The sequence below is a fragment of the Grampus griseus genome, assembly GCF_964374135.1.
Source record: "Grampus griseus genome assembly, chromosome: 7".
In the NCBI taxonomy this organism is placed as follows: Eukaryota; Metazoa; Chordata; class Mammalia; order Artiodactyla; family Delphinidae; genus Grampus; species Grampus griseus.
Genome location: NC_139001.1, coordinates 26,682,937 through 26,700,332, shown reverse-complemented (window position 1 = coordinate 26,700,332; position 17,396 = coordinate 26,682,937). Strand labels below are relative to the sequence as shown.

Genomic DNA, 17,396 nt, shown 5'->3' with positions numbered 1-17,396 from the left:
ATTAACGCATATATGTGGAATCTAGAAAAATCGTACAGATGAACCAGGTTGCAAGGCAGAAATAGAGACACAGATGTAGAGAACAAATGTATGGACATCAAGGGGGGAAAGTTGGGGGGTGGTGTGGTGTGATGATTGGGAGATTGGAATTGACATTTATACACTAATATGTATAAAATAGATAACTAATAAGAACCTGCTGTATAAAAATAAATAAATAAAATTTTTAAAAAAGAATTACATTATAAGTTAATTTGGAAAAAATGACATCTTAAGCTACCATATTCTGACAGGAACAGGGTATTTCTCTCCATATAAGCATATACTCATGTTCCTCTGTAAACTTTTGAAGTTTTCTTCATGTAATTCCTTGTTAGGTTTAATCCTAGATATTTTATATTTTCATTGTCAATATGTCTAGGATAATTTATTCTTTTACAAATTCTAATAGGTTATTACTGGTATTTGTAAAGGCTACTTAATTTTATAAGTTTATTTAAAAATCTGCTACCTTTCAGAACTCTAATTCTAACAGGCATTCAGTTGATTCTTGAGTTTTTGAGGGAGATGATGATTTCATCTGGAAATAATTTATCTTGTGTGACGTTTTGATGTTGAGATTTTAGCTTTGTAGATAGTGAAAATACGCTGATGTATTTTCTTTCTTTTTATGATTTATTCCCAGCATAGACAATGTCTCCACCCCCCATTCAGAGTTTCCTTATAATTTTTCAAGTTTTATTTTGTAATTTTAGTGTTTTACTTAAAATTCTTGGAACCAAGTAGAATTTATTCTGATACATGATATGAAATGAGTGTATAAACAAACTTTCCCCCCAAAAGACTAACATTACTGTTCATTCTCCACTTTCTAATTGATTTACAGTTCTTCCTTTATATAATAAAGAAGAAGCTATGTAGTCTGTTTCATGGATCTACTTTCCTAAATGTAAGCAAAATAGAATCTATGCTAATGATTATAGATTTTGGTCATGTTTCCATATGTGGTTGGGCTAGATTCAATATTTTTTCCAGCAATTCCTTTTCCATTTTCCCATTAATTCTTCCCAATGGGCTTTACAACTATTTTATGTTAACCAAATTCTTTTAGAACTTCAAGTTATATTGAACGTTGCATTAAACATAAATCAAAAGTCAGAACTGATATCCTAATTATTCTTACCATCCAGCAGTGCTGTATCCCCATGTTTATTTAAATTTCCTTTTATATTTATCAATAATATTTCATAATTCTCATTCAATAAGTATCCTGTTAGGATTACTCCTGTGTATTTTCTATTTGTATGTGTGTGATTTGTGAAAAGTGAATATTAAAAATTAAGGATTTACATTCATTCCTTTGTTAAATTTTACTTCCTTAGCAAAAGTAATAAGTATACGAAAGATGTAAAAGGTATATAAAGTACCAAGATTTGTAAATGACATACCAGGTGATGGAGATATGATACAGTCTCCTACAAATTTATTTTCAGAAAGATCTCCTTTTATTTCAGTCTTTTTTAACAATGTTTCAAGGTGAAAATGAAGAGGCACATCTAGAAAAATAAAGCAAAAAAAGTGTTTTCAGTGAAATCACTCTTTACAGACTCCAATATTAAGACTTAGAAAAATAAGCCAAAGCTTGAAAAGTCATAACTATTAGAAGTGGCAAACTATTCTTTCCAAGCGTGTTGTTAGCAGTATTTTGGAAATTACTGATTATATGTAAAATAAACAACACTAACAATGAACAATTTCATAAACTAAGATGAACAAATATAAATATTAAATACTATTTGCAGATGAAACAAAGGTCTTTAATAAAATATAGAGCCAAACCTGCCTGACTCTAAATCCATTCCACCCCACCCCTACAAACTCTGCATTTGAAATAAAGTTTCCAAAAGACATAATTACACGATTTTAATTACTTGAGGGAAAACCACTATAATTCAGATGCAACCTTTTATGAAAATGCTGTTTCACATTCCCTTAGTTTACTAGTATTATGAATCACAAAACGAAATCTACTTTTACAAAGATCAAAACATACTGACAAACTAGTTCTCTTCTTTTAAACAGAGACTTAGGAGAGTCGTTCAATTCACTATGTTTATATTCCATATTCACAACCAAAAGAGGAGCTAAATAAATAAAATAGATGTGCTTCACATTTATTAACTAAAGGGTATTTTCTTCAGTCAAGAATGCAAAAACAATCATTTTAAAAAGCACTCAACAGACACCTAAACTTTTTCCTAAGAAACATAAAGAAATATTTTATAAAGCAGCTGATTTATTCAAAGTTTTGCTACAGAAAGAAGGTATTCATTTTTAAGAAAACTAATTATGAATGCATAAATCAGGATAGACCCAGGAAGGGTCTCAATTTTAAACAAGTATTTCTCCATCAAAGGGTGTATTTTAATGGCAGATCCATACTCAAGTGTGGAAAAATTTTTCTACACAAAAAAATGCGTTCATAAATATCACTTGGAGACTCTCCCAAGGGTCAGATGTAAGGTGGATTTCAATGCTATCACTATACTATGACCATAATAAAACTATATGACAAAATGAAAATAAGAATACAAATTAAATATGCTACTTAAACATTTCAGGATTCTGATATTTCCAATTATCAAAACATAAGTTTTTCCAATGAAATATCACTTAACTTTTATATGGAGTATCGCCTATTCTACCACTGTTGTTCTTGAGTTGTGGGAAAACATGACATAACTAGGGAAGGTGCTTGGTCTACCCATATACCTTCCTTAGAACCCACACTGTGACCTGTGGGCTTTTTATTAAAATTTCATAACACTTTATTACACTTATTAGTTTATATTTCAGTTGTCAAACTAGAATGCAAGTACCTTGAGGGATTTATTTGTATTTATACTCCTACCACCTACTTAATACCTAGTATACAGTAGGTATTCAGATTTTTATTAAATGAACACAAGAAGAAATGGATAACCCTAAGTAGTAGGTAAGGAAGCTAATCTTAACTTATTAGATGTGACACAGTAGGACGAAAGATTATTTATGCCAGCTCTTAGGTTTTTGTTATCAGAGAAACAAATTTACTAATAAGAAAACAGAAAGGCAGTAAAGAGTATAGTTAGGAGTGTGGCTCTGGAGAATGACCACCTCAGATCAAATCCTGTCTCCATCATTTACTAGCTGTGTACTATGGATGAGTAATTTAACATCTCTAAGCCTCAATGTTCTTATATGTAAGATAAAGAGGACAATAATATCTATCCTCATGGGGTTGCTGCAAGCATCAAACAAGAAAATGTAATGTGCTTATAGGACCCAGTGTATGCTAAGACCAAATGTTAGCTGTGTTATTGTTATATATATTATTTTTTCTTTCTATTATTAAGGTTTCCTCAAGGATGGAGTAAAATAGTTCCTACCAGGAACTTACTTCAAAGTATGGTGTGTAGCTAAGAAACCACTGTAATACTGGTAAAAACCAAACTAACATTCAGGGCAGGAATAGGTACAAGAAATAGTGCTTTACAAAGAGGAGCAGTCCCTGGATGATTAGAACCAAAGGCTGAAAAGGAAACAAAAGCCCATTTGAGATATCTTCCCATAAAGAGAGGAACCTGAGATAACCAGTGCGAAGAATGTTTGCTTTTTTACCCTAAATATTTACTTCAGTTCCAATGTAGGTAAAATTGGAAACATTCGAACAGAAGACAGAACTGGAAAGAAACTTAAAGCCATCTTAGGGATATAGGGATGCAATGCCTCATCTGCTCGGTTGTATATTACAGGTATTTTTGAGGTTCAGAAGTTGACTATGTCTAAAGATGGACAATTTTCTTCTCTCAGAGAAATTCAATGCTGATTATAGATGGAGGAATACTACATGGCAGGGAAAACTCCATGCAAAACAACACATTAGAAAACGAACTCTGACTTACTGAGAAACATTTCAACAGCACAGCCATGTTATCAATAACATGCTAAAAATTTAACATCAAAAGGAGATCAAAAGCTAAAAATTTCCCAAAGTAAGTCAAAATGGTTTCCAGGGAATTAAAAAATTAACCTAGGGCTTCCCTGGTGGTGCAGTGGTTGAGAGTCCGCCTGCCGATGCAGGGGACATGGGTTCATGCCCCAGTCCGGGAAGATCCCACATGCCGCGGAGCGGCTAGGCCCGTGAGCCATGGCCGCTGAGCCTGTGCGTCTGGAGCCTGTGCTCCGCAACGGGAGAGGCCACAACAGTGAGAGGCCCGCGTACCGCAAAAAAAAAAAAAAAAAAAAAAAAAAAAAATCAACCGAAAGATAGAACATTAATTCAGCATGTGACTAGATTAATTTCTCTATGAAAGCTGTTTAGCTGTAATATCCAGTGACAACTGATAAAAGTTTATCAGATTCCTTGTATTTACAGGATTAGATTTCACCATAAAAAAGTCAGTTACTTAGAAATTTTTTAAAAGGAATCTTACCTGATGGCAATGATAGAACGGAATGGAAAGAAGAATCTAACTCTGATACATGTTCTGTTAATATTTGAGACTTTGAATTGTGTTCACAGTTGCTCCAAATTGAAGATGATTGCAGGCAAGGCATTTGTGTAGTATTTAAAAACCTTGTTTCTTTTGAAGGCAAAGTCTGCAAGGAAAAAAAAATAAAGAGTTCATTTTTGTTGAAAAGCTAATCAGAGAGAATATAACAGTTATAGTACAATATCTGAATGACACCAGCAATAAGTCCTGGATCACTAAATCACCTTGGGGAGAGTGCTTTACAATGACCTAGACTAAGTGATAGAAGCAAAGATATAGAAGGCCATGAGTGTGATGAGATTTGACAAGTCCCTTTTCAGTCCTTCAAAATGAAGAGTAAAGTCTGTGAAAATGGGTCTTTCTCCCATCTTAAGAAATCATAAAAAAGAGAAATGAGTTTGAACAACTTTAGGTCACAAGAAAATGGTTACACTCCAGATTAGTGAAAAATATGACAGTGAGCGGGTACTATGTTATGATTAAGAACTGTGCATACAGTTGACCCTTAAACAGAGGTTTGAACTGTGCAGGTCCACTTATAAGCGGGTTTCTTTCACTAAATAGGCACTATAGTATTACATGATCTGTGGTTGGCCGAATCCTCGGATGCTGAACCACAGATAGGGAGGAAGGGCAACTGACTGTAAAGTCATACATAGATTTTTTACTGAGTAGGGGTTGACGCCCCTAACCCTCACCTTGTTCCAGGGTCAACTGTACTGTTTTCCTCCTTCTAATCTGTTATAACCAATGAGTGAAATTAGAGTCTGCCTTAAATTATAATGTGAGACAATATCTACACTGCAATAACAGTGAAGTACTATGAAGACATATGTATTACATATTTACATTAAGTAAAATTGAATTGAAAATATTAAAAAAGATATGTATAAAATATGCAATATGGGGCTTCCCTGGTGGCGCAGTGGTTGAGAGTCCACCTGCCGATGCAGGGGACACGGGTTTGTGCCCCGGTCCGGGAAGATCCCACATGCCGCGGAGCGGCTAGGCCCGTGAGCCATGGCCACTGAGCCTGCGCGCCCGGAGCCTGTGCTCCGCAACAGGAGAGGCCACAACAGTGAGAGGCCCGCGTACCGCAAAAAAAAAATAATAATAATAAAATAAAATATGCAATATGTTACATGAGTTTGAGTTTAAGATAAAGATTTCAATCAGAAATCTCATGAAAACCATGTTGCTAAATCAAAAAATTATGTTGCTACATTTAAAAAATACATATTCTGTTTAACTGTTGGATTTTAAAATTATTTTTTTCTGGCTATAAGATTAGTATACAACCAATGTAAAAAATCTATAAAATAGAGAAAATATTTTAAAAGTTAATGGAGTTCACCTGTGTTCCTTCTCTCATTCTTACCTCCACCTACTACAGTAACATTAGGACTCATTTTTTTAATGGAAATTATATTTAAAATACTTATAATAACTGAGAATTTTGGATGCTTTTTTTTAAAAAATTATTTTATAAACTTACATTAAGTTTATCACTTTCTTGAGTTTGAGTTTCCTGGCTAACTGGCATTTTCTGTGTTTCCACAGCACCTTGGTCATGGCCACATCTCCCATAGCATTTAACTAGATTTCCTCTGGACCGTGAGCTCCTTGAAGGTTGGACTATAATTTGTTCAATCCTGTATTCCCAGAACCTGACACAGTCCTTAACATATGGTTGAAACTTGAATGCTGACCAAATGAATTTTATCTCATTTGCTTTTAACAAATTTAGGTGAATAGAACTTTTCAAATACATGTGTGCCTGAGACTATTTCATTGGGGAAAAAATAGTCCCTGTTAATATATGCTAAAATTTATCATGTAATGACTTCTTTTTATATTCCACTGGCCAAGACTTATGTCAGCTAGTCATACCCAGCTGCAAGGAAGGCTAGGAAATGCAGTCATTATGCCGGGTAGTCAAGTAAATTGATGATTTTTATAAGAAGATATAACATGTGGTATGTGATTATAAAGATGTGAGTTATTTCCAAGATTTATTCTAATAATGTTATATGTATATATCTATGGGAACAGTTGCTGTTTCTTACCTTTACAAGATGCACTGGTACTTTTGACTCACTCTAGAATTATTTGTTCTTTTGTGATGTAGTTCAAAAAGATATAAGGAACAATTATATAAAATTACAAAGAAAATGTGCTAACCTCTCTTTTTTCATGTATGGCTAGAACATTATGAATAAAAGTTGATAAAATCTGAATATTTACCATATAATTAGTTTTCTCTTGCAATTTTTCCAAATCCAGGAAACCCATTAGCCAATTTGAAACTATCCTAAATAAATATGGAGACAAGTGAGGGGCATCTAGGAAAAGGCCTTTTTTCCCCTTCAGAGAAAGTGAAGCCCAGGAGGCTGAAAAGGAATGGATGGAGAAATAAGAGAAAAATCTGGAGATTCTTGCCAATAAAAATTCAAATGTCTAGAGGGTGTGATCAACAATACCATATGCTGCATAAGATTCAAGCAAAGTAAAGCCTGAAAAGTATCCATTACATGTAACTTTAATAATGAAACATTTCATATATACAAAAGAGTATATAGTTTATAAGGAAGGTATAAAATAATGTTTAAAAAGGACCTATACTCACCATCCTACTTTAAGAAACAGAACAACACCAATACTTTGATGACTTCTCTTGCTATCCCGGCCCCATGAGCCTGTGGCAGAGATTGCTACTTTCTTTCCAGTATCTGTGTTCTCCTCCCTGTTCTAAAACTCCTGATTTTCAGCTGGGCACATTTCTCAAGCTTCCTTGCATCTAAAAATTACTAAATTCTAGCCAGAACACCATGAGAAGTCATGTGTGCAACATTTAGAAACTGACCTTAAGAAGGTCACTTAGCCCTCCATACTTCCACCTGTGATGGTGAGCCACCATAATCTTGTGAGTGAGGGTAATGCTCAAAAGATTAAACAAAAAGGCAGCAGGAGCCTGGTTCCTAGATAACCATGTAGAGCATGGTTGTCATGCCTAGAATATTTTCAATCTGTTTCAAAACAAAGAAATAAACTTACATCTTGCTTACATCACTATTTGGGATTTCTGTCAAATGCAGCTAAACCTATACCTTAACTAATACAATGTGCCTCCTCAGTCATATTTTTCTCTCACATTTCCAGGAGTAACTGCTATCCTGAATGTTAATTTTATCATTTCCTTGTTTTTTCTTTATAGTTTTTCTACAAAAGTATATGTAATCCTATATAATTTACTATTTAAATTACTATGCTTTAAAAATGTAAATACACAGAATAATGCTAGATATATTTTCCTGCTTTATTACTCAACATTATGTGCATGCAATTAATCATTCTACTGTATATTAAATACCTAGATTGTTTCTAGTGTTTTACCATTATGAACAATGATAGTATGGATATTATTACATTTGTCTCCTGGCACATGGGTGTAAGATTCTCTAGAGTACACTGCTAGAAATGGAATTGCTGGGTTATACAAACGCCTGAACACACATACTCAACTTCACTAGATAAAATATTGTATTACCAAGTAGTTACAACTAATTTACACTCCAACAGAGCAGATTTTAGTTCTCACTGCTTCAGATTCATACCAACAAGGGTACTGTCGGAATTCTTATTTTTGCCAATTTGAGACCATACAAATATCTCATGGTTGAAATTTGTATTGCTCTGTTTACTGTTTAAGTTGACCTCATTTTCATACCTATAATTGGCCAATTTTCCTTCTTTTGGGGAATACATGTTTTGATGATTTTTCTATTGAGATGTCTTTTTCTTATTGATTTTTTAAGTTCTCTTTATACACTCTTGAAAGTTACAAATCCTTTGTAGGTTCTATGTATTGCTCCCTGTCTGAGCTTCTCTTTGTACTTTTTTTGTGTCTTTTGATCAACAGACATTCTTAACTTAAATGTTTCCTTTATATATAGTTTGCACTTCTTTGTATCTTGATGAGGAAATCTTTTGAATCTTGATGAGGAAACCCTACCTTTAAGTCATAAAGATATTCTTCCACTTTTTTTTTAATAAGAGTTTTATTGTTTTGCCTTTTGCAATTAGGTCTTTGTTTAAAATTGATTTCTTTGTGCAAGATGTGAGATAGGGATCCAAACTCATTTTTTTTTTCATCTAAATGGATCACCAATTGACTTAACGTCTTTTACTAAACAGTTAGTTCATCCTCTCCCAACCAATCTACAAACCTGCCTGTTATATACCACATTCCATACATGTCTGGGACTGTTTCAGGGATTTCTAACACTCTACCATTTGTGCCTGTGCTAATAACCAATGCCTTAATTATTGCATCTTTTAAATAAATCTTGACACTTTTTTTTTTTTTTTGCGGTACGCGGGCCTCTCACTGTTGTGGCCTCTCCCGCTGCGGAGCACAGGCTCTGGACGCGCAGGCCCAGCGGCCATGGCTCACGGGCCTAGCCGCTCCGCGGCATGTGGGATCTTCCCGGACCGGGGCACAAATCCGTGTCACCTGCATCAGCAGGCGGACTCCCAACCACTGCGCCACCAGGGAAGCCCAAATCTTGACATTTGATAGTGTAAGTTTCTCCACCTTGTTCTTCAGGGGTGTCTTGGCTGTTATTCTTGTTTTTCACTCCTCTGTATATATTTTTTTATTGAGGTATAGTTGATTTATAATATTATATAAGTTTCAGAAATACAACCTAGTGATTCACAGTTTTTAAAGGCTGTACTCCATCTTCTGAATAATTTTTAAAAATAGCTTAATTTCCATTAAAAACCTGTAGAATTTTGTTTAAAAATACACTGAATTTGTAAATCAATTGGAAGATTTTTGAGATTTTAAAAATTTTGGTATTATGATTAAAGGTCATCCATCCATGAATATGGTGTATCTCTTCATTTATTTAGGTCTTTAATTTCTTTCAATAAAACTTTGTAAATTTCTTCTCTAAAAGTCTTTACATATTTTGTTAGATGTATTCCTAGGTACCATCATATTTATTGTTTCATGTAAAAGGAATTGAAAAATACAACTGACATATACTGAACATGTCCCACAACTCTGCTAAACTTTCTTATTCAAATAATATTACTTGTTGTTTCTTTTAGCTTTCTATTAACCAAACATATTATCTAAAAGTCATGACAGTTTAGTTTCTTTCATTCAGTCCTAAAACCTTTATTTATTATTATTTATAAGGTTCCAACCATGCTAGATAGTCTCACCAGTTCAATAATGAACAGAAATGACCAAAGGACATATTGTTTTGTCCCTCATTATAAAGGAAATGCTTTTAATTTTTTATAATTAAGAATAATAAGGGTTAAGAATGATTGTAGTTTTTTCGGTATATTCTTTATCAGAATGTATGCCTACTTTGCCAAAAGTATTCTTTTAAGTATATTAATGTTGAACTTAATCATACACTTTTTGTGAACCTATTGAAATGATTACTTGGCTTTTCTTCTTTAATCTAATTATGTGGTTATTACATTAACAAATTTTTAAATGTCAAAGCAACCTTCGATTCTTCTTGAGGAAAATGCTAGGGGTTTATCAATTTCTTTGCAAAGAACCAGCAACTAGATTTATTTTCTATATTGTATCAATATATGGAAATTCATTGCATATGTATGTTTCTATGTTTCACTGATTCCTATTGTTTATTAGGATAGATAAAATATTTTGTCATATTTTTCCCCTCAGTTAACTTAAACTTATACATTCTTTTCTTTTCTTTTAGTGGTTTTCCTAGAGATTACAATGAATCCTTAAGTTATGGCTTTTAGAGTATAAAACAAATTATTCTTTTTACCACTTCCCTGAAAACAATGGGACATTAGAAGACTTTAACTCCACTTACTCTCCTCTTTCTTTGTTATTGTTGTAAGGCATTTTAATCCCATATATAAAGCTCTACATTATATTACTGTTATTATTTTCATCGTCAACATTTAAATTACCCATATATTTATCTTTTCCATTGTTCTTAGCTTCTTTCTACAATTCTGTTTCCATCTGGGATCATGTTCCTTCTCCCTTTGCTATTATTATGTGTAGATTTGCTGTCAACAAATTCTTTCCATTTTTATTTATCTGAAACCTTTGTATATCATCATTTTTGAAGGATATTTTTGTGGATATAGAATTCTAGCATTTTTTTTCTTTCAGCATTTTAAGAATATTTGCATTTTTATCTGGCTTCCGTTGTTTCTATTGAGTAGTTAAGTCTTATGGTTGCCCTCATTTGAAGGTAATGTGTCTTTTTTTACCCTGACTGCTTTTAATATTTTCTGTCTTCACTTTTTAGCAGGCTTGCTATAATATGTCTTGATGTAATTTCTATGTATTTGTTATTTTTGAGGTTCACAGAATTTCTTGAATCTATGGGTTGATGTCCTGTTTTAGTTTAGGAAATACTCTCTATTATTATCTGTTCAAATGTTATTTCTGTCCTATTCTCTCTCCTTTCTTCTAGAGTCTAATAACATATATGGTTAATTTTTTTCACTGATTTACAGTTCTCTAATTCTGTTTCTGTATTTTTAAAATTCTGTTTTATCTCTGTGCTTCTATTTGAGTATTTTATATTAATAAGTCTTTTAGTTCATTAATCATATCTTATGCTCCATCTAATTTGTAGTTAAACTCATCATCTGGTGAAGTATTAATTTCACATGTTATATTTTGAGTTTGAGAATGTTCATGTGACTCTATTTTTAAAAAATAGATTCCAAATATCTGGTAAAATAATCTGTCTTTTTCCACTTGTTCTCTATTTTTTCAACATATTAATCACAGCCATTTTAAAGATCTTGGCTATTAAATCCAATTATCAGAATCACCTGATGGTTTGTCACTATTGTCTGTTTTTCTCTCTTGAAGGCTGGTCATATGGTCCTGTCTTTTGGGATGCCTAGTAATTTTTGATTGAATGCCAGATCGTATTTTTTAAAAAATCATAAAGACTCCAAATGATGTAATCTTTCTCCATAGAGGGTTCTCTTTCCCTACTGCTAAGCAGATAAACAGCAGGTTTCTCTCCTTTCATCTATTCAGGGAGTGCACTCAGTTAAGCTTGGGTTACCGCCCTACTATGGTTTTCTATATCTGATTTGTTCCTGGCCCTTCAAGGTTTTCAGCTAAGTGTTTGGTGTATTTTACAGAATTTCCCCTGATCATTCAGACCTTAAGAAAAAAAAATCTTAAGAGTATACTGAGGAGTGCCACACTGCTTTAAAGGGGTTTTTGTCATTGATGTTTTTTTTAAGCCTCCTGTTCTCTGCAGCCCAGGTATTTAGCAAATGTTATGAGGAAAACATTGGTCAAAAATGTTCTGAAGTGAAAAATGGCCATGTGCTTCAGGTCTCCCAAAACACACCCAACAGCATCCCCCATACCTATCATCTATTAGCATCTGAACCAAATTTGAAAATTTCTGCCAAAGCTCCAGGGCAAAAGTGGTTGCAGGAGCCAGCTATCCTAGGTGTTTCCCTCTCTGAAGACATATGCTACATCTTCTCCTCTAACCTTTATATTTGTTCATTTCTCTTCATATCTTACAATTCTTTTTTCTCTCTGTATTTCATTTTATATAATTTCATTGAGATCTATTTTCTAACCGCCAATTCTCTCTTTAGTTTTATCTACCTATTTCTTAATCATATTACTAATTTTCTGATTTATTTTCCTTAAACATATAAACTTACTTAATTTTGCATTCTGTATATGATAACTGCAGTAGCTGAAGTTATTTTTGTAAGGATGTGTGTGTGGGGGGGGTGGGAGTTTGTTTTTGCTGACTTTCTTGATGTTGCTTTGTTGCTGTGTCTGATTTTATTTTTTTTTTAAATTAGGAATTCACATTTATTGGAATTTTATTCAGGGGAATCCTAAGGGAAACTATTGAGAGTTCATTCCCCTAGAAAGGATATACATTTATTTCTTCCAGCCATCTGGAACAGCTAACCATTTTAAAATGCAATTCTTGTCTTTTTTTTAATTAATTAATTTGTTTCTTTTTTATTTCTGGCTGTGTTGGGTCTTCATTGCTGCGCATGGGCTTTCTCTAGGTGCTGCAAGCAGGGGCTACTCTTTGTTGCGGTACATGGGCTTCTCATTGTTGTGGCCTCTCCTGTTGTGGAGCACGGGCTCCAGGAGCGTGGGCTTCAGTAGTTGTGGCACGTGGGCTCAGTAGTTGTGGCTCGCAGGCTCTAAAGGGCAGGCTCAGTAGCTGTGGCACATGGGTTCAGCCACTCTGCAGCATGTGGGAATCTTCCTGGGCCAGGGCTCGAACCCGTGGCCCCCGCATTGGTAGGCAGATTCTTAACCACTGCACCATCAGGGAAGCCCACAATTCTTGTCTTTTCAAGTAAAACTCTTAGGTAGAATGATTTCAGACTTTAAAGATGTAAAAGGCCTGACGTGTCATTACAAATTCTATGCAGAAAATCTATTTTCCATTTTTCGGCCAGAGCCCAAGGCAAAGAAAGGCAAGTTCTTTACATTGCTGTTCAGCAGGTCTGAGTTCCAGTTCATGCACTCACAAAGTGAGTAGCATTGAAGGCTCTTGGCTTTATGCAGGATCTTTTAATATGTCTCCTCACATCTCCTGGATTCTAGGCTTTGCCTCCAGTCTCTATCAAGACTACTAAACAAAAATTTCTACTTCTCTTTCTCCTTTCTTTCCTTCCTTTTTAATTCTGAGGATTTCCACTTTTTGAGCCAGGTTAGGCATTCACTGTAAAAAATATTCTTATGACATAATCACCTCTGCCTCCTTCATAGCCCTTAACAGAGTACCTTTACACACAGTAGACGTTCGGAAATTATTTGTTGAAAGAAGGAAGGAATAATGAGCAAACTTAATTCAAAAGACCAAATATATTGTGAATTTAATTTCACTAAGCTTAGCAAAAAGTTTAAAGCAATTTCCTCAAATGTAATTTCTCAATGGGAAAAGATGGTTTTTAAAATAAACTTTTAGATTCTCTAAGAGCCCAGCAAAAGTGAGGTAACCCTTTTTCTATAGTTTTATAGCAGCAATGAATTTTTCCATTAAAATTGGTTAAAGGAGTAGTCATAATATACATTGTATCATTTACAACAAAGAAAATAAATTTGTGTAGCATTTTTTCAATTCATGATGTAGTCGATACCTTTCATTAACTTGTTCACTTTTTCATAAGCAATATATTTTTACTTTATACGAAAATGTCTTGCATACTTTAACAAATGATAATAAAGTTATTTAAAATTCAAAAAAAATTTGATACTTTACATTCTAATACTTTGTATCCAGAAGCTTTCCTAAGATAATTATCCCACCATATTACTGGAATCGAAAGTTCAGCATTGGATCTGGCTAAGTGACGTAATTAAAAAGTCACTTTGATCTTTAAAAAACTGTTTCAATAAAATGCTTTTGTTGGACATCATACTACAGCAGGGTGAAGAGTAAAATAACATTATGACATTGCAGTGCTTCTCAGGGAACCCAACATGTAACAGAGATAAATACAGACACTTTCAAATTTGTTGTGGAGAAGAGATTAAGCAATAGCTAAATGGGATATGTTATTAAGAAATCAGTTTTGAAAGTAGAAAAGGCAATTCCATTTCTGTCCATGAAGTAATAAACAAATGGGACCTAATTAAACTTAAAAGCTTTTGCACAGCAAAGGAAACCACTGACAAAATGAAAAGACAACCTACCAGTGAATAGGAGAAAATATTTGCAAATGATATGACTGATAAGGGGTTAATATCCAAAATTTATAAACCACTCATACAATGCAACAGCAAAAAAATAAACAACCCAATCAAAATATGGGCAGAAGACCTAAATAGACATTTTTCCAAAGAAGACACACAGATGGCCAATAGGCACATGAAAAAATGCTCAACATCACTAATCATCAGAGAAATGCAAATCAAAACCACAATGAGATATCCCCTCACACCTGTCAGAAAGGCTATTATCAAAGAGTCTACAAATAACAAATGTTGGTGAGGATGTGGAAGAAATGGAACACTTGCACACTGTTGGTGGGACTGTAAACTGGTACAGCCACTATGGAAAATGGTATGGTGTTTCTTCAAAAAACTAAAGATACAACTACCATATGATCCAGCAATTCCACTAGTGGTTACCAGTGGGGAGAGGGAAGGAAGTAGGGGGGAGATAGGGGTATGGGATTAAGAGACAAACTACTATGTATAGAATAAATAAGCAACAATGATATAAGGTACAGTACAGGGAAATATAGCCATTATCTTGTAATAATTTTGAATGGAGTATAATCTATAAAAATATTGAATAACTATCTCATACATCAGAAACTAATATAATATTGAAAATCAACTATACTTTAATTAAAAAAAAGAAGTACACCTATGGGACTTTTATCAAACAACTGTTTTCAGAACTTGGACAACAGGTAGCACATGACTTATCCCTGAGAGAAGAAAAACAAATGAGATCCGATAAATCTACCAGCTTTTTGCACAAGGATGGGGGTCCAAGAAGAGTGTGTCAGTCTAGAAGATTTTAAGATACAGATGTTAAACTTTGGGGAGAAAAAGATGGCTACAACTTATAGAGGAGACTGCCATAAAAAAAGGAAGCTTCTCAGAGAAAGGGCTCCAGAAATTCCATAGGGCACATTTCATTCTTTTGTCAAATAACAATCTACACATGCACAGAATGAAACAACAAAGGCCAGTCTAAGGTAATTTAATTTCAAGGGAAAGAAAAAAGGCAGGAAAAAAAGAACAAATAATATATGAGAGAAATAAAAAAACAAATAACAAAATCAAAATGATAGATTTAAACTTAACTATAGGGGATTAGCTCAAAATGGCAGAGTAGAAGGATGTGTGTTTACCCCTTTTTACAAGAATACTGGAATCACAACTAACTGCTGAACAACCATTAAAAAAAACCTCTGGAACATACCAAAAAAGATACCCTACATCCAAAGACAAAGGAGAAGCCACAAAGAGAGAGTAGGAGGGATGCAATTGCAATAAAATCAAATCTCATACTCTCCAGGTGGGTGACCCACAAACTGGAAAACAATTATACCACAGAAGTTCCCCCACTGGAGTGAAAGTTCTGAACCCCACATCAGGCTTCTGGACCTGGGGGTCCAGCAATGGGACAAGGAGACCACAGAGAATCTGGCTATGAAGGCCAGTGGAATTTGATTGCAGGACTTCCACAGGTCTGGGAGAAACAGAAACTCCACTCTTGGAGGCCACACACAAAATCTTGTGTGTACCAGGACCCAGGGGAAGAAACCAGTGACCCCATAAGAGACTGGGCCAGACCTACCTGCTAGTATGGGAGGGCCCCCTGCAGAGGTGGGGGGTGGCTGTGGCTCACTGTGGGGACAAAGACACTGGCAGCAGCAGTTCTGGGAAGTACTAATTAGTGTAAGCCCTTCCAGCGGCCACCATTAACCCCGCCAAACAGCCTGTAGGTTCCAGTGCTGTAGGCTCAGGCCAAACAACCAACAAGGAGAGAACACAGCCCCATCCATCAGCAGACAAGACAAGTGGAATAAAGTTTTACTGAGCATGGCCCTGCCCACCAGAGGGACAAGACCTAGCTCTACCTACTACCAGTCCCTCCTATCAGGAAGCTTGCACAAGCCTCTTAGATAGTCTCATCCAAGAGAGGGAAGACAGCAGATGCAAGAAGAACTACAATCTTACAGCCTGCAGAATGAAAACCACCATCACAGAAAGTTAGACAAGATGAAATGGCAGAGGATTATGTCCCAGATGAAGGAACAACATAAAACCCCAGAAAAACAACTAAGTGAAGTGGAGATAGGAAACCTTCTGGAAAAAAATTCAGAATAATGATAGTGAAGATAATCCAGGATCTCAGAAAAAGAATGGAGGCAAGAATCAAGAAGATGCAAGAAATGTTTAACAAAGACCTAGAAGAACTAAAGAACAAACAGAGATGAACAATACAATAACTTACATGAAAAATACACTAGAAGGTAACAATAGCAGAATAACTGAAGCAGAAGAATGGATAAGTGACCTGGATAACAGAGTGGTGGAAATCGCTGCTGCAGAACAGAATAAAGAAAAAAGAATGGAAATAAATGAAGACAGTCTAAGAGACCACTGGGACAACATTAAATGCACCAACATTCACATTATAGAGGCCCCAGAAGGAGAAGAGAGAGAGAAAGGACCTGAGAAAATATTTGAAGACATAATAGCTGAAAACTTGCCTAACATGGGAAAGGAAAGAGTCACCCAAGTCCAGGAAGCACAGAGTGCCAGGTAGGTTGAGCCAAGGAGGAACATGCCATGACAGAGTAATCAAATTGACAAAAATTAAAGACAAAGAAAAAATATTAAAATATTTGCAAACAAATCAATGGACAAAGCATTAATCTCCAAAATATATAAACAGCGTATGCAGCTCAATATTAAAAAAACAAACAACCCAATCCAAAAATGGGCAGAAGACCTAAATAGGCATTTCTCCAAAGAAAACATACAGATGGCCAAGAAGCACATGAAAAGCTGCTCAACATCACTAATTATCAGAGAAATGCAAATCAAAACTACAATGAGGTATCACCTCACACCCATTACAATGGGCATCATCAGAAAATCTACAAACAAAAAATGCTGGAGAGGATGTGGAAAAAAGGGAACCCTCTTGCACTGTTGGTGGGAATGTAAATTGATACACCCACTATGGAGAACAGTATGGAGGTTCCTTAAAAAACTAAAAATAGAATTACCATATGATCCAGCAATCCCACTACTGGGCATATACCCAGAGAAAACCATAATTCAAAAACACACTTGCCCCCCAATGT

General features: G+C 34.7%; 1 protein-coding gene across 1 annotated transcript in view; it reads right to left on the bottom strand.

The window, feature by feature from the left end:
- KANSL1L (KAT8 regulatory NSL complex subunit 1 like) overlaps positions 1-17,396 on the bottom strand; it is a 129,715-nt gene that overhangs the window by 20,516 nt on the left and 91,803 nt on the right. The window contains 2 exon segments of the mRNA XM_082658439.1: positions 1,449-1,556; positions 4,476-4,641. Coding sequence (XP_082514565.1) covers positions 1,449-1,556; positions 4,476-4,641 — 274 coding nt within the window.